The sequence below is a fragment of the Rhinatrema bivittatum genome, chromosome 16 (genome assembly GCF_901001135.1).
Source record: "Rhinatrema bivittatum chromosome 16, aRhiBiv1.1, whole genome shotgun sequence".
NCBI classification, from domain to species: domain Eukaryota; kingdom Metazoa; phylum Chordata; class Amphibia; order Gymnophiona; family Rhinatrematidae; genus Rhinatrema; species Rhinatrema bivittatum.
The window spans coordinates 77,012-99,413 of NC_042630.1; the positions used below are offsets into that span (position 1 = coordinate 77,012).

The 22,402-nt window shown below is 45.2% G+C and overlaps 1 protein-coding gene across 2 annotated transcripts in view; it reads left to right on the forward strand.

The window, feature by feature from the left end:
* Positions 1 to 22,402, forward strand: part of SCNN1A (sodium channel epithelial 1 alpha subunit) — a 62,269-nt gene that overhangs the window by 30,583 nt on the left and 9,284 nt on the right. For both annotated transcript variants that reach the window (XM_029580402.1, XM_029580403.1), the window contains exons 7-11: positions 5,699 to 5,797; positions 9,081 to 9,198; positions 10,972 to 11,050; positions 11,632 to 11,689; positions 19,185 to 19,240. In XM_029580402.1, coding sequence (XP_029436262.1) covers positions 5,699 to 5,797; positions 9,081 to 9,198; positions 10,972 to 11,050; positions 11,632 to 11,689; positions 19,185 to 19,240 — 410 coding nt within the window. The remainder of the gene's footprint in view (positions 1 to 5,698; positions 5,798 to 9,080; positions 9,199 to 10,971; positions 11,051 to 11,631; positions 11,690 to 19,184; positions 19,241 to 22,402) is intronic.

Sequence of the window (22,402 nt, forward strand, 5' to 3'; positions counted from 1 at the left end):
GCTATGTTCCTATGGATAGTAACACATGTGCTGTGGAAGCCCACATGTGCTGTTAACCTGGTTTTCAGCCAGGACATTTTACCTTGATAAATGTCTTTGAAAATTGCTCTTCTTATAAAGCACTTGGGAATACTAAGACTATGCTCAGTTGCATAACCAGAGGGGTTATCGCTTGTCATTTATTTACTTATTGTTCTAATTTGATTAGTTGCCAAATCAGGGGATGCTCATAGCAATTAGAAATAGAAATACAAAGCAATACAAATATAGTCAATAATTATCAAAATTAAATTTAAAAAAGCCAAACAAAACAATCAACAAAACAGTAACAAACACATTTAAATAATTAGACAGAATGTCCAACCTTAATCCTTTTCCTGTAAAAGTTATTAGTGAGGCCCCCACCTAGAGTTCTGTGTTCAGCTTTAGAGGCTGTTCCTACATATGGAGATTGAGAGGATGAAAGCAATTCAGATCAGGGCTACAAAAACAACATAGGCCTTTAATATAAAACAGAGAGGGTTAATAAACTCAAAATATACTCACTGGAGGAAAGAAGCATATGATAGAAACATGAAAATATTTGACAGGCTTCAGTAAGATAGCAAGGGACATTTTCCATACACAAGACACAAAAGGGGATGAATTAACACAAGTTTGAAACTTGTGAGCAGTAGTGCAAATCATCAAGGCTACAATCCTGGTTATTGCCTATTTGCCCATCTTTCATATGCATTCATAATTCAGCTATATTTAAAAAATGTATGTAAAGTAAAGAGTGTATCAATTTACACCTTTGCTTATCTCATGCCTGGATCATGCAGGCTGAAGCTCTTAAGGAACTGCCTTGCTGAATAGTTTGTAGGGGATGTGATTGTCTAGGGGAGACAAGCACATGTTTTTCAAAGAAAAAGTGTCATAATATGAAGCTCAAGGTGGGAAGGTTGAGAGGAAAGATGTTTCAAAGTGGTGGAAAGTAGTGTGCTTGCACAGATATAGAGGACATAGTAGGAGCAGGCTTGGGAGATTGCAATAAGCAAAAAATCCATGTTTCACTTACTCAGAAGCAGAGGCAAGGGGGAAGTGATATGAAAACAAAGGGGAGCTAAAGGAAGCTCCAGCAACAAAAACTAGGGCAAGTAATACTATAGGTTATGGGAATAGCCAGTTCCCCGTATGTACCTGGCTCAGTCCAGACTCCTGCGTTTATGCATCCCTGCCAGCAGATGGAGACAGAGAAAGTTTCACTGACACTGCTTCATAATCCCTGGTGCCACCTGCAGTTCCCCGTATGTACCTGGCTCAGTCCAGACTCCTGCATTTATGCATCCCTGCCAGCAGATGGAGACAGAGAAAGTTTCACTGACACTGCTTCATAATCCCTGGTGCCACCTGCAGTTCCCCGTATGTACCTGGCTCAGTCCAGACTCCTGCGTTTATGCATCCCTGCCAGCAGATGGAGACAGAGAAAGTTTCACTGACACTGCTTCATAATCTCTGGTGCCACCTGCAGTGTCGCACAGCAGTCCAGAGGGTGATTCATGTACTGGAATCTCTAGGCTGGGTGGTGAATTTGGCAAAGAGCCATTTACTTCCTTCTCAGACCCTCGAATATTTGGGAGCTCGGTTCAATACAAACAGAAAAAGTGTTCCTGACAGAGGACAGAGCATACAAGTTGCAAGCACAGGTTCGGTGCTTGTTGGGATTGTGAGTACCCAGAGCCTGGGATTTTTTGCAGTTATGGGTTCAATGGCTTCCACCCTCAAGTTGGCTCCCTGGTCCTTTGCGCATATGAGACCATTACAGAGAGCTCTGTTGGTGCAATAGAATCCATTGTTGGAAGCTTTTCATCTGCTGGTATCTCTCAGTGTTCCCACGTGGAACAGTCTGTCTTGGTGGCTACAGATGTCCAATCTTGTTCGTGGTGTCGATCTGAAGGTCCCAGATTGGATAGTTCTCAGTACTGTTGCCAGTCTCTCTGGTTGGGGTGCGGTTTGCCAGTGACAGTCAGCCCAGGGTACTTGGTCAGAGGAAGAACACTCCTGGTCTATCAATCGCTTGGAGATCAGAACACTGAGATTAACACTACTAGCCTTTCTGCCTGTGGATCAAGGTCGCTCAGTGAGGGTCTTATCAGACAATGCGACAACTGTAGCCTATATCAATTGGTAGGGATGTGAATCATTTTTTGACGATTTAAAATATCGTCCGATATATTTTAAATCGTCAAAAATCGTTAGAGCTGCGATACAATAACAATTCCCCCGATTTATCGTCAAAAAATCGTAAATCGGGGGAAGGCGGAGGGGAAGGGGGAGGGCGGGAAAACCGGCACACTAAAACAACCCTAAAACCCACCCCGACCCTTTAAAATACATCCCCCACCCTCCCGAACCCCCCCAAAATGCCTTAAATTACCTGGGGTCCAGAGGGAGGGTCCCGGTGTGATCTTTTACTCTCGGGCCTCCGGTGCGTTGTAGAAATGGCGCCGGCTCTACCTTTGCCTTGTCATATGACAGGTCAAAGGTAGTGCCGGCGCCAATTTGTTTTTTGTCCCCCGACGTCAGGAGCATAGGAGATCGCTCCCGGACCCTCGCTGGACCCCCAGGGACTTTTGGCCAGCTTGGGGGGGCCTCCTGACCCCCACAAGACTTGCCAAAAGTCCAGCGGGGGTCCGGGAACGACTTCCTGCACGCGAATCGTTTTTCCGTACGGGAAAACGATTCGCGGCAGGAGCGTAGGAGATCGCTCCCGGACCCCCGCTGGACCCCCAGGGACTTTTGGCCAACTTGGAGGCCCCCCCAAGCTGGCCAAAAGTCCCTGGGGGTCCAGCGGGGGTCCGGGAGCGATCTCCTATGCTCCTGATGTCGAGGGACAAAAAAACAAAATGGCGCCGGTGGTCTGAGAGTAAACGATCACACCGGGACCCTTCCTCTGGACCCCAGGTAATTTAAGGCATTTTGGGGGGGTTCGGGAGGGTGGGGGATTTATTTTAAAGGGTCGGGGTGGGTTTTAGGGATGTTTTAGTGTGCCGGTTTTCGATTTACACGATATTTAAAAAACCCAAACTGCGACGATCCGATTCCCTCCCCCTCCCAGCCGAAATCGATCGATCACACGATTCACATCTCTATCAATTGGCAGGGTGGAACCAAAAGTCGAATGGTGGTACAGGAGGCTCAGGAATTGATTCTTTGGGCAGAAGAGCACTTAGTCCAGATAGCGGCGTCTCATATAGCAGGGGTCAAAAATGTCCAGGTGGTTTTTTTTAAGTCGCAGACTTCTAGGTTCGGGAGAATGGGAATTGTCAGAGCCGACAATGCAGCTCATTCGCCAGAGGTGGGGTTGCCCTCATGTGGATCTAATGGCGACTCGCCTCAATGCAAAGGCATCTCGCTTTTTCAGCTGCAGATGAGAATACGGGGCCGAGGCAGTCGACAATCTGGTTATTCCTTTACAGAGGGAAATCCTACTTTATGCATTTTCCCCATGGCCTCTGGTAGGGAAGATCTTGTGCCGAATAGAGAGGCACCTGGGGGATGTCGTATTAGTAGCCCTGGAGTGGCTGTATTGGCTGTGGTTCGTGGATCTGGTCAACTTGGCAGTGGACAGTCCATTATGGTTCAGTCATCTTCCTTGCCTTCTTCATCAAGGCCCATATTTTCAGATCAGGCAGATCGCTTTTGTCTAGCAGCTTGGCTTTTGAGAGGTGGCATTTGAGGTGCAGGGGATATCTAGAGGCAGTTATTATTATTGCCTTTCTACATGCTAGGTGGACATCTAATTCATTGTCCTATGTCCGGGACTGGAAGGTTTTTGAGGCATGGTGTACAACTAAAGGTATTCAGGCTTTACAATCTTTGGCGTCTCAGATTTTATCTTTCTTCAAGACAATTTGAGCAAAGGCCTAATTTTTAACTCTCTCAGAGTTCAGGTAGCGGCTCTGGCTTCTTTATGTGGTACCGTTGGCGGGGGGACGCTGTCCTTTCACCCAGATGTGGTCAGATTTCTTTGAGGGGTTAAGAATTTGTGCCCTGCGATGAGGAGAGTCTGCCCATCCTGGAATCTTAATCTTGTCCTCCAAGTTTTATGTGAGCCACCCTTTGAGCCTCTCCACAGGGCAACTCTTAAGGATCTGTCTCTAGAGGTTGTTTTCCTGGTAGCTATTTGTTGCAAGCTTTATCCTTTCCTTCAGATTCAGGTGTGTCCTTGCAGACTGTTCCTTCCTTCCCAAGGTGGTATCGGCTTTTCATGTTAATCAGATGGTGGAGCTTCCAGATTTTCCGAATTTGGATGCTTCTGAGCCTCATGCATGGGAGCTCAGATCTTTGGACATCAGAAGAATTTTGATGAGGTATCTCGAGGTGATGAATGATTTTAGGAGATCAGACCACCTGTTCGGTTTGTGGAGTGGTGCGAAGAAGGGTACTCAAACTTCCAAAGCTACCATTGTGAGGTGGCTTAAAGAGGTTATTAGGTTAGTTTACATACTAAAAGGCTGTCAGGTATCTGAAGGTTTGAGGGCTCACTATACTCGGTCTCAAGTGGCCAGTTGGTTTCGCCACAAGAAATTTATAGGGTGGTGTCTTGGCAGTCGCTGCACACTTTTGCAAGGCACTACCGTCTAGATGTAGGGGTTCGGAGTCTCAGTCTTTTGGTGCGAATGTATTGTGAGTGGGACTCTCCAGATCCCACCCTAAGTAGGGAGCTTTGCTACATCCCAGGAGCCTGGACTGATCTGGGTATGTACAGGGAAAGGAAAATTGGTTCTTACCTGCTAATTTTTATTCTTGTAGTACCACGGATCAGTCCAGAACCTGCCCACTCTAGGGAGTGGAGAGTCTTCCTCTGAGCTCTGGTTGCTTCCAGTAATTTAAGATTTATGAGTTTTTACCATTCTAAGATCGGTTAAACTGTTTGGCTATTTTTTCTGCCATGTTTTTTATTGGTGTTTTTTGGCTTAGGTACAGTTCAAATCTGAGGAACTGAGGTGGCACCAGGGATTATGACGCAGTGTCAGTTAAACGTTCTCTGTCTCCATCTGCTGGCAGGGATGCATAAACAGGAGCCTGGACTGATCTGGGTATGTACAGGAATGAAAATTAGCAGGTAAGGAACAATTTTCCTTTTGAAACCAGCAAGTTATAACTCTTCAGAAATCATCTGGATTGATGCTGGCCAGATGGTGGTGGCTGGGTACCATTCTGGAAGGCCTTGGGAACCTTCACTAGTTTGCTGGCTGTTTAGATTATTACAAAGTTTAGTGATGAGATATGAAGGCTGGGAGGGCCTGGGTGCTGGACTAAAAATTGGATGAATAAGAAAGACCACAAAAACTGACCTGGAAAGGAGAGATATCCAAAGGCAATCAAGTGGATATGGCTGCAACTAGAATACATATTTAGCATGGGGGCAGGAGGAACTGGGAAGACTGGATAGGCCAATTCGTTTTTTCTGCCATCACTATTACAATGAAATATGTTTTCGGTAGATAATTCCAGGCTGGGGCAGACCTAAGATCAGAATTGATTATTGGTGTTGACAATGAATTTTCAGGCATATAGATAAATCAATACTGTCACTGATAGGACTTTATGTAGTCACAGTTGTTTTTTTAAACAAATAATGGTAATAGCAGGAGACAGTGCATGCATAAAATATACTAGATTAATTTGCAATTATTAATTGATATTACAGGAGACCATAGAACGACTGGGTGGCGTATACAGCGACTGCACAGTGGATGGCAGTGACATTAATGTGAAAAACCTTTTCACGTCGAAGTACACCCAGCAGGTAATGTCTGCATAACGTTATTTACTTTCTCCCCCTGCCATTCCCCTCCAGCTTTCCTTGTACTCTCACTTCTCTTAGATCTTTCTCTTCCCTCTCACTCGCCTTCCTGTACTCTTTGGGCCTCTAACTTCCCTCAAGAAAGGTGATTATTTTTTGCACATATAGCTCCTGCCCCAACTTCTTCAGGTACACAGGGTCTCATAGCAGCACCCATCCTCCCGGGTTCTTTCTGCACAGTTTTCCGAGGCCCTTAAAGGTTTTTGCTTCCTAGGCCTCCTCTGCAAACAGACTAATTAACAGAACACACACCGCACTGTAGCTGTTAAAAAATGAAAAGGAACACAAAAATCAATCAGGCCGATTCAGTAAAAACGCGGGAGAGCGGACGAACGCCCGCTCTCCCGGCGCGCGCACCGGCCACTCGCTGGTGTGCGCGATGCAGTAGAATCGGGCAAAAGGAGGCGCTAGGGACACTAGTGCGTCCCTAGCGCCTCCTTTTAACCCAGAGCGGCGGCTGTCAGCGGGTGTGACAGCGGACGCTCAATTTTACTGGCGTCGGTTCTCGAGCCCGCTGACAGCCACGGGTTCGGAAACTGGATGCCAGCAAAATTGAGCATCCAGTTTTTGGCCCGACAGCTGCGGGCCGAATTCAAATTTTTTTTTTTTAAACTTTTTTTACTCTTCGGGACCTCCGAATAAGTCGGAGGTCCCGAAGAGTAAAAAAAATTTAAAAAAAAAAAAATTTGAATTCGGCCCGCAGCTGTCGGGCCAAAAACTGGACGCTCAATTTTGCATCACCATGATATTAAGTTGGAGGGTGCACAGAAAAGCAGTTTTTACTGCTTTTCTGTGCACTTTCCCGGTGCCGGAAGAAATTAGTGCCGACCTTTGGGCAGGTGCTAATTTCTGAAAGTAAAATGTGCGGCTTTGCTGCACATTTTACTTTCTGTACTTTCTGTATCCCGCGCGCATACCTAATAGGGCCATCAACATGCATTTGCATGTTGAGGGCACTATTAGGTGCTGTGGGTTGGATGCGCGTTTTCCCTTACCCCTTACTGAATAAGGGGTAAGGGAAACGCGCGTCCAGAGCAGGCTAACCATGCGCTCTGTCGGAGCGCATTGTACTGTATCGGCCTGAAAGTGAGCACACTGTGGTTTAGGACAACAAAGTCCAACAAGGAATCACAATCTTAGTCAAGAGCAAGGCAGTACACCCTGGCTGGTAGGTATTCTGGGTCAGGCACTTCCCCTGGCAGCTGCCCCTCTACATAGAGCTCTCTCTTGCTATTTTCCAATTGAAAAAAATAGACAAGTATTTGGATAATTCCTTTTTTCAGGACTGGCAGTTCTCTTCCACTGGAATGACCATCCTCCAGCCCCCCCTCTCTCTCAGCAAGAGAGACCTCAAAGGAGAACCTTTTTCTTGTAGGCCTGAAGAACTCTGAACCATGAGGACATGGGAGTTTTGTTAAATTCATGCACCTCCCACTTGGGAGGGTCAAACCAACTTTACCGTTCCTTCTCTATGCTGACCTCATCTTCAAGTCTGTTGAGATACTGAAGCCTCCTAGTAAGGGGCAATTTTGGGACCTTCTTACTCACATATACCCTTCTCTCTTTCTCCCCTCTGCTTCTTACTCTCCTCTCTCCCCTCCTTGTTTACCACTCACAACAAATCCATTCTTTCTAGGTGATGATTCAGAGGAACTGAATAAAATCAGTGACTCTTGAAGAGATATTGGAGCAGATCGACAAACTATATAGCTGCAAATCACTGGGACCTGATGGTATTCACCTGAGAATTCTAAAGGAATTCAAATGCTGAATTGCAGGCAGATCTATCATTCCAATCTGCCTCTTTACCTGAGGACTTGGAAGGTATCCAATTTTTTAAAAAGGGCTCCAGGGTGACCCATGTAACTACAGACTGGTGAGCCTAGTTAAATGATGGCAGCTATTGTTAAAAACAAAAGCAATAAGCATATGGATAAGCGTAGCTTATTGGGGTAGAGCCAGTATGTATTTAGCAAAAGGAAATCATTTTTTGACTAGCGCTATACAAGTGTTTAGTAGTAGTGTGAATAAACATGTGGATAAAAGTGAACCAGTTTATAGTGTATTTGGATTTTCAGAAGGCATTTGATAAACCTCCTCAAGAGACTCCTTAGAAGAAAATCATGGGATAGGAGGTGATATCTTACTGTGGACTGGTATATGGTTGAAAGACAGGAAACAAATACCAAGACTGAATGGTCATTTTTTCCAGTGGGAAGAAGTGAATAGTAGATGTAGGTTGTGCTGGGACCAGTTCAATCTGGAAAAGGGGAAAATGAATGAAGTGTACATATTTTTAAGAAGGCTCCTCACCCAGTAAAAATGTTTATGGGTTATCTTAAGGCTCGGGGATAACTGCACAGAGCGCAGTTGCTATCCTTAAGAGAAACATGGGGTAACCTGCACGGTGCGGCAGATCCTGGCATAAGCTTGCTGGGCAGACTGGATGGACCATCTGGTGCTTTTCTGCCATCATTACTATGTTAGATGACTCACAAATATTCCAAATAGTTAAAAGCACAAGCAAACAATGAAGAACTGCAGAAGGTCCTTGCCAGATTGGAGAACTGGAGATGTAAATGGCAGATGAATATTATGGTCAAGGCATTTAGCATGGTTGGGTTTAAAAGGGACTTGGATAAGTTCCTGGAGGAAAAGTCCATAAACAATTATTAGCGAAGTGAAGCCGAGGATCTTATTCCTGGGAGTGAGCACATTGAATGGATCTGCTGGTAGTTCCTAGTGTCCTGGACTGGCCACTGTTTGAAAAAAGATGATGGCTGGCCTCGATGGACCTATGGTCTGACCCAGCACCTCTGCCGTAGCTTCTTACTTTGCTTTTGACTTCTTTGCTTCTCACCATTCTATTTGCTTTTCTCCTTCTTTTTCACCCTCCCATTTGCCATCTTCTCCTTCCCTCTTGCCTCTCATTTTCTCCCTCTCGTTCTCTTCCCTGATTCTTGTCCTCCTTATCTCTCCTGTTTTCTCGCTCTCATTCTCTCATCTCTTGCACTCCTACTCTTTCTCTGATTGTCTCACTCCACCTTGCTTCTCACCTTTCTGTTCCCTCTCATTCTTTCTCCTTTCTGCTTCACACCTGTTTTTTTCTGCTCTTTGCTTCTCACTCTCTGATTGGCAAACTTCCCTGCTTCTCACCCTGCATCCTCCTCCTATTCTGTCTCTCCCCTTTGCACAGTGCTCATATGTTTTCTCTGGTTTGCCACAGGTCTGTGTTCGCTCCTGTTTCCAGGCTGCCATGGTGGAAAGGTGCGGCTGTGCTTACTACTTCTACCCCCTGCCCCCAGGAGAGGAATACTGTGACAACAGCAGACATAAAGGATGGGGTGAGGTTCACACGCTCAGCTCTTCACCTTTTCATCTCTGCTAAACATCACTTTACTGGGTGCATCCCCTCTCTCAGCCCCCTCCCACTCTGTAGGGATGTTTGTAAGGGTCCCGTCCCAGACTCCCGGGTGCATCCCCTCTCTCAGCCCCCTCCCACTCTGTAGGGATGTTTGTAAGGGTCCCGTCCCAGACTCCCGGGTGCATCCCCTCTCTCAGCCCCCTCCCACTCTGTAGGGATGTTTGTAAGGGTCCCGTCCCAGACTCCCGGGTGCATCCCCTCTCTCAGCCCCCTCCCACTCTGTAGGGATGTTTGTAAGGGTCCGGTCCCAGACTCCCGGGTGCATCCCCTCTCTCAGCCCCCTCCCACTCTGTAGGGATGTTTGTAAGGGTCCCGTCCCAGACTCCCGGGTGCATCCCCTCTCTCAGCCCCCTCCCACTCTGTAGGGATGTTTGTAAGGGTCCCGTCCCAGACTCCCGGGTGCATCCCCTCTCTCAGCCCCCTCCCACTCTGTAGGGATGTTTGTAAGGGTCCCGTCCCAGACTCCCGGGTGCATCCCCTCTCTCAGCCCCCTCCCACTCTGTAGGGATGTTTGTAAGGGTCCCGTCCCAGACTCCCGGGTGCATCCCCTCTCTCAGCCCCCTCCCACTCTGTAGGGATGTTTGTAAGGGTCCCGTCCCAGACTCCCGGGTGCATCCCCTTTCTCAGCCCCCTCCCACTCTGTAGGGATGTTTGTAAGGGTCCCGTCCCAGACTCCCGGGTGCATCCCCTCTCTCAGCCCCCTCCCACTCTGTAGGGATGTTTGTAAGGGTCCCGTCCCAGACTCCCGGGTGCATCCCCTCTCTCAGCCCCCTCCCACTCTGTAGGGATGTTTGTAAGGGTCCCGTCCCAGACTCCCGGGTGCATCCCCTCTCTCAGCCCCCTCCCACTCTGTAGGGATGTTTGTAAGGGTCCCGACCCAGACTCCCGGGTGCATCCCCTCTCTCAGCCCCCTCCCACTCTGTAGGGATGTTTGTAAGGGTCCGGTCCCAGAGTCCTGGGTGCATCCCCTCTCTCAGCCCCCTCCCACTCTGTAGGGATGTTTGTAAGGGTCCCGTCCCAGACTCCTGGGTGCATCCCCTCTCTCAGCCCCCTCCCACTCTGTAGGGATGTTTGTAAGGGTCCCGTCCCAGACTCCCGGGTGCATCCCCTCTCTCAGCCCCCTCCCACTCTGTAGGGATGTTTGTAAGGGTCCCGACCCAGACTCCCGGGTGCATCCCCTCTCTCAGCCCCCTCCCACTCTGTAGGGATGTTTGTAAGGGTCCGGTCCCAGAGTCCTGGGTGCATCCCCTCTCTCAGCCCCCTCCCACTCTGTAGGGATGTTTGTAAGGGTCCCGTCCCAGACTCCTGGGTGCATCCCCTCTCTCAGCCCCCTCCCACTATAGGGATGTTTGTAAGGGTCCCATCCCAGACTCCTGGGTGCATCCCCTCTCTCAGCCCCCTCCCACTATAGGGATGTTTGTAAGGGTCCCGTCCCAGACTCCTGGGTGCATCCCCTCTCTCAGCCCCCTCCCACTATAGGGATGTTTGTAAGGGTCCCGTCCCAGACTCCTGGGTGCATCCCCTCTCTCAGCCCCCTCCCACTCTATAGGGATGTTCTAAGGATAAGGATGCTTTAAAGGTCCTGTCCTGTCCTACATTGTCTTAGCCCCCCCCCCCCCCCCCACTGTGTATTATTTTTATTCCCTGTCTTTTGATAAACATTAAAGTCTGTTTCTGTTTCTCTTATCTGCAGGGCACTGTTACTATAGGCTGAATAATGAATTCTCTTCTGATGAACTTGGTTGTTTTACCAAATGCCGGAAACCTTGCCAGTAAGCCTCATGAATTCAGGGAAAGTTTGTCCCATTTTGAGGGCAGTTGCCTGAGTAAACAGATCATGAATGGCCTGCTTGAACATTGTCCTCCTCAATATGCCTGCAGGCCTCTGCAACATGCATCCCTTTAGCCAAAAGGAAATGAGACATTCCTGGAGTGGTAAGGGGAGTAAAGAGAGCTCACATCTGCTGACATTTTCAGATGAATACGTAACAGCTGTATGTGCACGCTTAGAGCTAATTCTGAAAATCAGCTGCAAGGCATGCATTGCATGGACAAAAGTGTCTATGTAACTTGCTACTGTGCACACCCTCTTAAGATTTATGTAAAATCACAGAGCATTCTCTGCCCTCCTGTCCCTGTCCTCACCCCAGTCTCTACTCCCTGATGTCTGTGTCCACTCTCCTGTCCCCACCCATTCTCTGACCTCTGGCCCTGTGTCTGCACTCCTGTCCATATGCTCTGCTCAGTCTCTGTGCCCTGACCTCTCATCTCATGTAGTTTCCATTTCTGTCACCGATCTCTCATCTTTCAGTAACTGTCTCCATAATCTTTATTTTCCTCTGTTTCCCTACAGAGTTTCCGAGTACCAGCTCACTGCTGGATACTCTAGTTGGCCCTCAGAAGGTAGCAAGGTATGTAACTTATTCTCCTTCTCCCATAACCTAGAGTCTTGTAAACACACACTGAGTAGACTGCATATGATGCTGCAATTGCTGTCTATTGAATGGGGTGCATTTTCAAAAATGTAGTCAGGATTAAGTGCATAGATCGGCACTATGTGCACATGTGAATTTTCAGCTTCCTAAAATTATGCATCTAATTTCATTATGTTACATAAGCCACAGAAAACAATGGCATTCCAGGGCATGTGTAATCTATTCATGTATACACAATGTTCTCCTAGGACAGCAGGATGTTAGTCCTCACAGATGGGTGACATCATCCGATGGAGCCCAGCACGGAAAACTAATGTTAAAGTTTCTAGAACGCGTGTTCCCTTGGCGCTGAGCCTTCCGGTCAGAGATCAGCTGCGGTTCTTTGTGTCATCTTGGACCGCTGGGCACTGACCATCATTTGTTGAGGGTATTGGTTAAACTTCCTGAGTATCCCCTCGGAATCTCCCCCATGCCCCTCTTAGGGTCTGTCCTTGCATCAGGAAATACTCTTGATGGAGCTCTCCACCCTCATAACTGCCAGAGCAGTTGAACCTGTTCCACTGCGGCAGCAAGGGCAGGGGTTCTACTCTTGCTATTTCCTGATTTCAAAGAGAACAGTGGGACTCCGTCTGATTTTAGACCTGAGAAGCTGACTCCATTGGTGCTTGCGCCATTATTTGAATGACTTGATATGCTTCTTGGTGTTCTACCGATGCCCCAAGCCCCTTTGCGGCCGAAGGGAGCACTGCTGCCACTGTCTCAGGGACGCATGGCGCTCTGCTACCTCCCAGCTCCCCCAGGGCCATTGGGATCGGTTCCGTTGGTGCCACCAATCCAGCTGATGCCGTTGGTCCCATCGGCCCTCCTACAGCCTCGAGGCCCATTGATGCCTCCGAATCCTTCTTCTGTGCCTTCGACACCCCCCCTCCCGCAACCTCGGAGGGTCATAGTGAGGGGGAGGCCCTTTATGATCACTGGGAAAGGGAGGTGTACATATCCTCCGCTGAGGAATCGAAGGATCTGCCTTCAGAGTCCTCTCCACTGGAGGAGTGGTGAAAATGTCCTCCAGAGGATCTCTCCATTGCAGGATTTGTAGAAGCCATGGCAGAATCGGTGCCTTTTCAGCTTTTAACACGGTAGGACACCAGGTACAGGATGCTTGAGATTCTGCAATTCATGGATGCCCTGAAAGAGGTGGTGGCAGTTCTAGTCCATGATGTCTTCAAGGAGCTGGTAGCCCATCGACATCTGCCGAGCAGTGACGTGGTCTTCCTCACACACCTTCTCCAGGTTCTATCACCTGGACATTCAAACCCGAGAAGATACAGCCTTTGCAAGGGCGGTGCTAACCGGACCAAAGGCAGCCTCCTGCCCTGTTCATGAGTAGCTTTTGTACATCCCATTGGTCCTGAGTCCATCTGGCTACATGGTAGGAAATGGAGAAATTACTTACCTGATATCTCATGTCTTGGCTTTCTTGCAGGAGGGTTTGAAGAAAGGTTTGGCCTTTAACTCTCTTAAAGTGCAAGTTGCAGCCTTAGGCTGTCTTTGAGGCAAGGTGCATGGAGTGTCGTTGGCTGCTCACCTGTGGGGCGAAGCATCTGCTTCCTCCATTGCGGAAAATAAGTCCTTCATGGAATCTAAATTTAGTCCTCAGAGGGATGTGTGGGGCTCCTTTTGAACCTTTGAGAAAGGCAACAGTGAAAGATCTCACGTTAAAAGCAGTGTTTCTGGTGGCCATTTGTTCAGCCCACAGGAATTGCTTCTTGGATGTGCAGTCCTGGGAGGACATGTGATGTGGGTTGGACTGAAGGCAGCCTCCCACCTTATTAAGGAGTAGCTTTTGTACATCTCACTGGTGTGGATTTCTCTGTCTGAATGCTAAGAAATGAGAAATTACTACTTACCTGATAATTTCCTTTCCTTTAGTGAAGACAGTTTAATCCACCTTCCCGCCCTTGGCAGTCAGTCTGTGGTTCTAGTGTCCTCCTGAGTGGCTGAGTTTCCTGGGATGACTGGTAAGTGTTAGCTTCAGACCCTAGATTAGTAATGTTACACACTTTCTTAGAGCTCAGTGTTCCCTATTATCTGAGTGCTTGAGTGGTTGTCTGTTGCTAGTTATAATCAAATTTTTTTAGTCTGTCAAAAGTTGGGTTTTGCAGAGAATATGTGCAGGCTGATGTCACTGCATAAGAATATAAGAACATGCCATACTGGGGTCAGACCAAGGGTCCATCAAGCCCAGCATCCTGTTTCCAACAGTGGCCAATCCAGGCCATAAGAACCTGGCAATTACCCAAACACTAAGTCTATTCCATGTTACCGTTGCTAGTAATAGCAGTGGCTATTCTCTAAGTCAACATAATTAATAGCAGGTAATGGACTTCTCCTCCAAGAACTTATCCAATCTTTTTAAACACAGCTATACTAATTGCACTAACCACATCCTCTGGCAACAAATTCCAGAGTTTAATTGTGCATTGAGTGAAAAAGAACTTTTTCCGATTAGTTTTAAATGTGCCACATGCTAACTTCATGAAATGCCCCCTAGTCTTTCTACTATCCGAAAGAGTAAATAACCGATTCATATTTACCTCTCATGATTTTAAACTCCTCTATCATATCCCCCCTCAGCCGTCTCTTCTCCAAGCTGAAAAGTCCTAACCTCTTTAGTCTGGAAGCCAAATTTAGGTTCTTAGGTAGAAAGCTTAAATCCAGAACCTCCAGGTGGCATTCTCCAGAGGTCTGCGCAGGTCACCAGAGGCAGGCAGAGCTCCGGAGTCTCAATGCATGGATGAGACGATGGTGCAAGGAAGAGGGATTCAGTTTTGTTAGGAACTGGGGAACCCTCTTCCGAAGAGATGGGCTCCACCTTAACCAGGGTGGAACCAGACTGCTGGCGCTAACCTTTAAAAAGGAGATTGTTCTAGTTTAAAAGCTGCTCTAAGGGGAAAGCCGACAGTCGCTCAGCAGCACATGATTCGGAGAGAGGTATCTTTAAAGGATACTAATGATGCATTAGAATTAGGGCTTCCCGACAGTGAGGTTCCAATAATTAGAAAAGTAGTCCAAGTGCCTGTAACTAAAAACTCCCCTGAGCTAAAAAAAAATTCTAACTTATCCCTATCAATTAAAAAGCAGAATGAAAATACAAACAAAAAACAAACTTTGAAATGTTTGTATGCTAATGCCAGAAGTCCAAGTTGTAAGATGGGAGAATTAGAATGTATAGCAGTGAATGATGACATAGACTTAATTGGCATCTCAGAGACATGGTGGAAGGAGGACAACCAATGGGACAGTGCTATACCAGGGTACAAATTATATCGTAATGACAGAGAGGAGGCACCCGGGAGGCGGTGTGGTGCTTTATGTCTGGGATGGCATAGAGTCCAACAGGATAAACATCCTGCATGAGACTAAATGCACAATTGAATCTTTACGGGTAGAAATCCCTTGTGTGTCGGGGAAGACTATAGTGATAGGGGTATACTACCGTCCACCTGGTCAAGATGGTGAGACGGACAGTGAAATGCTAAGAGAAATTAGAGAAGCTAACCAAATTGGTAGTGTGGTAATAATGGGAGACTTCAATTACCCAACAATAATGGTGCAGGAACAAATCTTCAATTCCACAGATTCTGATTTTATTATAGATGATAACTCATAAAAGTGAAGATGGCAACTCCACAACTCAAACAGCAATCATTTGTACACAGTCCCCCGACACGGTCCCGTGTTTCGCGGCGGCTGCATCGGGAGGGACCACAGGAATTTTAAACATTCTGTAAACAAAATAAACATATAGTGGAATACAAACATACGCTACTAAACTCAAACGATTTCTTTGCTTCGGTGTTTACTGAAGAGGATGTTGGGGAGATACCCGTAATGGAGAAGGTTTGCATGGGTATCATCTAACGTCCAACTGACTCCCTCACAGGCTTTCTGCTTCGGATATATTTTAAAAAGTTTTTACTCTGATTTTTTGGTTCTACGGCCAACTTTTTTTCAAATTCTCTCTTAGCCTCTCTTATCAATGTCTTACATTTAACTTGCCAGTGTTTATGCTTTATCCTATTTTCTTCTGTTGGATCATTCTTCCAATTTTTGAAAGAAGATCTTTTGGCTAAAATAGCTTCTTTCACCTCCCCTTTTAACCATGCTGGTAATCGTTTTGCCTTCTTTCCACCTTTCTTAATGTGTGAATACATCTGGACTGTGCTTCTAGGATGGTATTTTTTTTTTAACAATGACCATGCCTCTTGCACACTTTTTACCTTTGTAGCTGCTCCTTTCAGTTTTTTTCTATTTTTCTCATTTTATCAAAGTTTCCCTTTTGAAAGTTTAGCACAAGAGCTGTGAATTTGCTTACTGTCCCCCTTCCAGTCATTAAATCAAGTTTGATTATATTATGATCACTATTGCCAAGTGGCCCTACCACCATTACCTCTCTCACCAAATCCTGTGCTCCACTGAGAATTAGATCTAAAATTGCTCCCTCTCTTGTCAGTTCCTGAACCAATTGCTCCATAAAACTGTCATTTATTCTATCTAGGAACGTTATCTCTCTAGCGTGTCCCGATGATACATTTACCCAGTCAATATTGGGGTAATTGAAGTCTCCCATTATTACTGCACTACCAATTTGGTTAGCTTCCCTAATTTCTCTTAGCATTTCACTGTCTGTCTTACCACCTTGGCCAGGTGGACGGTAGTATACCCCTATCACTTTACTCTTCCCCAACACACAAGGGATTTCTACCCATAGATTGTACATTTAGTCTCAAGCAGGATCTTTATCCTGTTGGACTCTATGCCATCCCAGACATAAAGCGCCACACCGCCTTTCGGATGCTCCTCTCTGTCATTGCAATATAATTTGTAGCCCGGTATAGCACGGTCCTATTGGTTATCCTCCTTCCTCCATGTCTCTGAGATGCCAATTAAGTCTATGTCATCATTCACTGTTATACATTCTAATTCTCCCATCTTACTTCTTAGACTTCTGGCATTAGCATACAAACATTTTAAAGTTTGTTTTTTGTTTGTATTTTCATTCTGTTTTTTAATTGATAGGGATAAGTTAGACTTTTTTAGCTCAGGTGAGTTTTTAGTTACAGGCACTTGGACTACTTTTCTTATTATTGGAACCTCACTGTCGGGATGCCCTAATTCTAATGCATCATTAGTATCCTTTAAAGATACATCTCTCCGAACCATGCGCTGCTGAGCGACTGTCGGCTTTCCCCTTTGTTCTAGTTTAAAAGCCACTCTATCTCCTAGCATCAGCAGTCTGGTTACACCCTGGTTAATGTGGAACCCATCCCTTCAGAAGAGACTCCCCCTTCCCCAAAAAGTTCACCAGTCCCTTACAAAACTGAATCCCTCTTCCTTGCACCATCGTCTCATCCACGCATTGAGACTCCGGAGCTCTGCCTGCCTCTGGGGACCTGCGCGTGGAACAGGGAGCATTTCAAAGAATGTTACCCTGGAGGTTCTGGATTTCAGCTTTTTACCTAAGAGCCTAAATTTGGCTTCCAGAACCTCCCTCCCACATTTTCCTATGTCGTTGATTCCCACATGTACCACGACAGCCAGCCTCCTCCCCAGCACTGACTAAAATCCTATCTAGGTGAGGCGTGAGGTCGCCACCTTCGCACCAGGTAGGCATGTTACCAAGCGATCCTCACGCCCACCAGCCACCCAGCTATCTACATTCCTAATAATCGAATCACCAACTATGACGGCCGACCTAACTCTTACCTCCTGGACAGTAGGCCTTGGAGACAAATTCTCAGTGCAAAAGGACAATGCATCACCTAGAGAGCAGGTCCTTGCTACAGGATCCTTTCCTAATACACCAGGTTGATGCTCTCCAATCATGAGACCTTCTTCCTCCTAGGCAGCACCAGGGCTGCCAGTCTGAAGTTGGGACTTAGCTACTATGTCCCTGAAGGTCTCATCTATATACCTCTCTGTCTGCCTCAGCTCCTCCAGGTCTGCCACTCTAACCTCCAGAGATCGGACTCGTTCTCTGAGAGCCAGGAGCTCTTTGCATCGCATGCACATGGACAACTTCTCACCGGCGGGTAAAAAATCATACATGTGACACTCGATGCAAAAGACTGGGAAGCCCCACCTCTTGCTGCTGGACTGCTGCCATCATCTCAAATTTGTTCAGTTCCTATTTAAGTTTTAGGTTGCTTTGGGAGTAGGAATGTGTCTAATGTCCTTTTAATGTATTGGTGAATTCACTATATATCTGGTAGTGTCCTACAGGGGAATAATCAAACTCTCAATAAGGTGTGGGGAAGTTGTGAAGTGAAGTTAAAAGGCTGTTTTTTTTTGTGTGAAAGTGACACCCGCCTATAAATTAAAGGATGAGCTAGGGGTGGGTGGGTTGGGAAATACAAACAGTCTAACTTCTGTTTATTCACTGCCTTACTGACTATTAAAAGCACAAACACATTAAATAATATTCCCCAATAGTTTACTTCGCCCCAATACTTTTAAAAAAGAAAATTTCCCAAGCAAAACTTACTGATTCCTTTCAGCCACCAGCAAGGTGATCTTCTCCTCTCAGTGCTCCCACTGTAGGGATATATATACTGTGACGTCAGCTTTGCTCCATCTCCATCTGCTGGTAGGGGTGCAATATCCACTGGTGTGGATTAATGTATCTTCACTAAAGAAAAGGAAATTATCAGGTAAGTAATATTTTTGCATTTATCCAGCTAACTTACAAGGTCATTCTTTATTCTGCGATGTGCCGGTATCGCGTGTGGTATTATTCTAATTAGGGAAAAGGGAGGAGAGTGGGCGGAGTTATCTCCTGGCAGCGCTGTGGGTGATAATGTTTTTCACATTAGTTCCATAAGAAATAACTACACCTTTTCCCATGGAGCTATGGGGGCGATTGTGTGCGGCATGCGAAGTCGCACCACCACGATGCAGCCAGCTGCACACTATCGCCCCCCTGCCCCGCCCCTTTTTTTTCATGGCTCACCAATCTGCTATACACACACATACATATACACACAAACATACACACACATACACATAGCAGATGAAACAAAATTATTAAAAGTTGTCAGAACAGCAGCGGATTGCGAGAAGGTGCAGAAGAATCTTGTGAGATTGGGAAAGTGACAGTAAGATAATTTGATCATGTCACCCTCCTCCTATTTGTAGAGCAAGTCCAGAGGGGAGGCAAGGTCTTTAAGTCTTCATTTTCTCTGCATATAATTCTTAATGACTTTGAACTTTTTTGTTTAACAATTATAGCAAAGAAGCAACAGGAGCCCAATTAAACTTCAAACTCATGAGGGAAAACTGGGGCCCTGGGTCTCGAGACATCTTCCTGCCTTCACTGGAAGTCCAGTTTTAATGTGCAGCCCTGTCTGCAGTTAGATGCATTCATGAAAATGTAAGCCATGTATAATAAGATTTATGTGCTTTCTCTTGCCAGGCATGGGTTTTCCACATGCTGTCTCGACAGAACCATTACAACCTGACCTCCAAAAGGTAAAAAGAAATCTTTAGCAAAGAGCTTCCCCTCCAAGCAGTGATATATATTTATATTAACAAAGAGTCTCCCCTCCAAGCAGTGATATATATTTATATTAACAAAGAGCCTCCCCTCCAAGCAGTGATATATATTTATATTAACAAAGAGCCTCCCCTCCAAGCAGTGATATATATTTATATTAACAAAGAGTCTCCCCTCCAAGCAGTGATATATATTTATATTAACAAAGAGCCTCCCCTCCAAGCAGTGATATATATTTATATTAACAAAGAGCCTCCCCTCCAAGCAGTGATATATATTTATATTAACAAAGAGCCTCCCCTCCAAGCAGTGATATATATTTATATTAACAAAGAGTCTCCCCTCCAAGCAGTGATATATATTTATATTAACAAAGAGCCTCCCCTCCAAGCAGTGATATATATTTATATTAACAAAGAGCCTCCCCTCCAAGCAGTGATATATATTTATATTAACAAAGAGCCTCCCCTCCAAGCAGTGATATATATTTATATTAACAAAGAGCCTCCCCTCCAAGCAGTGATATATATTTATATTAACAAAGAGCCTCCTCTCCAAGCAGTGATATATATTTATATTAACAAAGAGCCTCCCCTCCAAGCAGTGATATATATTTATATTATCAAAGAGCTTCCCCTCCAAGCAGTGATATATATTTATATTAACAAAGAGCCTCCCCTCCAAGCAGTGATATATATTTATATTAACAAAGAGCCTCCTCTCCAAGCAGTGATATATATTTATATTATCAAAGAGCCTCCCCTCCAAGCAGTGATATATATTTATATTAACAAAGAGCCTCCCCTCCAAGCAGTGATATATATTTATATTAACAAAGAGCCTCCTCTCCAAGCAGTGATATATATTTATATTAACAAAGAGCCTCCCCTCCAAGCAGTGATATATATTTATATTAACAAAGAGCCTCCCCTCCAAGCAGTGATATATATTTATATTAACAAAGAGCCTCCCCTCCAAGCAGTGATATATATATTTATATTAACAAAGAGTCTCCCCTCCAAGCAGTGATATATATTTATATTAACAAAGAGTCTCCCCTCCAAGCAGTGATATATATTTATATTAACAAAGAGCCTCCCCTCCAAGCAGTGATATATATATTTATATTAACAAAGAGCCTCCCCTCCAAGCAGTGATATATATTTATATTAACAAAGAGCCTCCCCTCCAAGCAGTGATATATATTTATATTAACAAAGAGCCTCCTCTCCAAGCAGTGATATATATTTATATTAACAAAGAGCCTCCCCTCCAAGCAGTGATATATATATTTATATTAACAAAGAGCCTCCCCTCCAAGCAGTGATATATATTTATATTAACAAAGAGTCTCCCCTCCAAGCAGTGATATATATTTATATTAACAAAGAGCCTCCTCTCCAAGCAGTGATATATATTTATATTAACAAAGAGTCTCCCCTCCAAGCAGTGATATATATTTATATTAACAAAGAGTCTCCCCTCCAAGCAGTGATATATATTTATATTAACAAAGAGTCTCCCCTCCAAGCAGTGATATATATTTATATTAACAAAGAGTCTCCCCTCCAAGCAGTGATATATATTTATATTAACAAAGAGCCTCCTCTCCAAGCAGTGATATATATTTATATTAACAAAGAGCCTCCCCTCCAAGCAGTGATATATATATTTATATTAACAAAGAGCCTCCCCTCCAAGCAGTGATATATATTTATATCTCTCCACCTAGCTTGATGGACTCTCTACCTGGATAACATCAAGCTAGGTGGAGAGAACATTGCACAAATATCATCTTGACGCGAGTTTCCTCACTCTGAAGGCCATCAGATCTTCACAAGAGACCACTGTTCTGTTCGTACGTGTTACGTAGAATGTCAAAGTGGCCCCTAACCCCCTACACTCATACCTAAACCCCACCTCGAGTTACTAGGTGGGCCTACCATAGGGATACAAATACCTACCTATGGGGATGACATTATGGCTAGGTGCTCTCTCTCATGATCATACAGCTAACCCAGCCCACTCTCCACCCCTAACTCCTCCTATTTTCTGAATTTGCATCATACCATACAATATGGTGCTATACATTTTTTCAGAGATTCTATGCTTACTCATTTAATGTGACATTTTTAAGTACAAGGCAATGTTCATCTAGAAAACAATGAGGAACTGAGCCTATATTTATTTATTGCATTACAAGTCTTCTTTGCTGAATTATGAGTCAGATTATTCTCCCATATGCATCCTTGTTGCTCACTTGCTATAACTCATTTTGATTTGCTATATGTACTGTGAGCACATTCTTTCAAAAAATATATATATTGTATATATTTTTTGGTTTTCTATAAAGGGACTGTTTGAATTGTTTGGATGATAGGATTCTATTTTCCATTTCCTGTTCATACCCCAGATCAGTCCTGACAAGTGGAGTTTTGCTCCCATACCAGCAGATAGACTGATCTGTTGTATTGCAGGAATGAAAATTAGTAGATAAGAACCAATTTTCTTATACTTCAGCTTTATTCGCAACTCTTTACTGGGATATTCTCACTTCCCTGTTTTGCAAGTATCCTGGAAGATACCTCCCTTTGAACCAGGGGCTCCTGAATGGCTGCCAGCTTTAGTTTAAACATAAGAACATAAGAAATTGCCATACTGGGTCAGACCACGGGTCCATCAAGCCCAGCATCCTGTTTCCAACAGTGGCCAATCCAGGCCATAAGAACCTGGCAAGTACCCAAACACCAAGAAGATCCCATGCTACTGATGCAATTAATAGCAGTGGCTATTCCCTAAGTAAACTTGATTAATAGCAGTTAATGGACTTCTCCAAGATTTTATCCAGTCCTTTTTTAAACCCAGCTACACTAACTGCACAAACCACATCCTCTGGCAACAAATTCCAGAGTTTAATTGTGCATTGAGTGAAAAAGAACTTTCTCCGATTAGTTTTAAATGTGCCCCATGCTAACTTCATGGAGTGCCCCCTAGTCCTTCTATTATCCAAAAGAGTAAATAACTGATTCACCTCTACCCGTTCTAGACCTCTCATGATTTTAAACACCTCTATCATATCCCCCCTCAGCCGTCTCTTCTCCAAGCTGAAGAGTCCTAACCTCTTTAGTCTTTCCTCA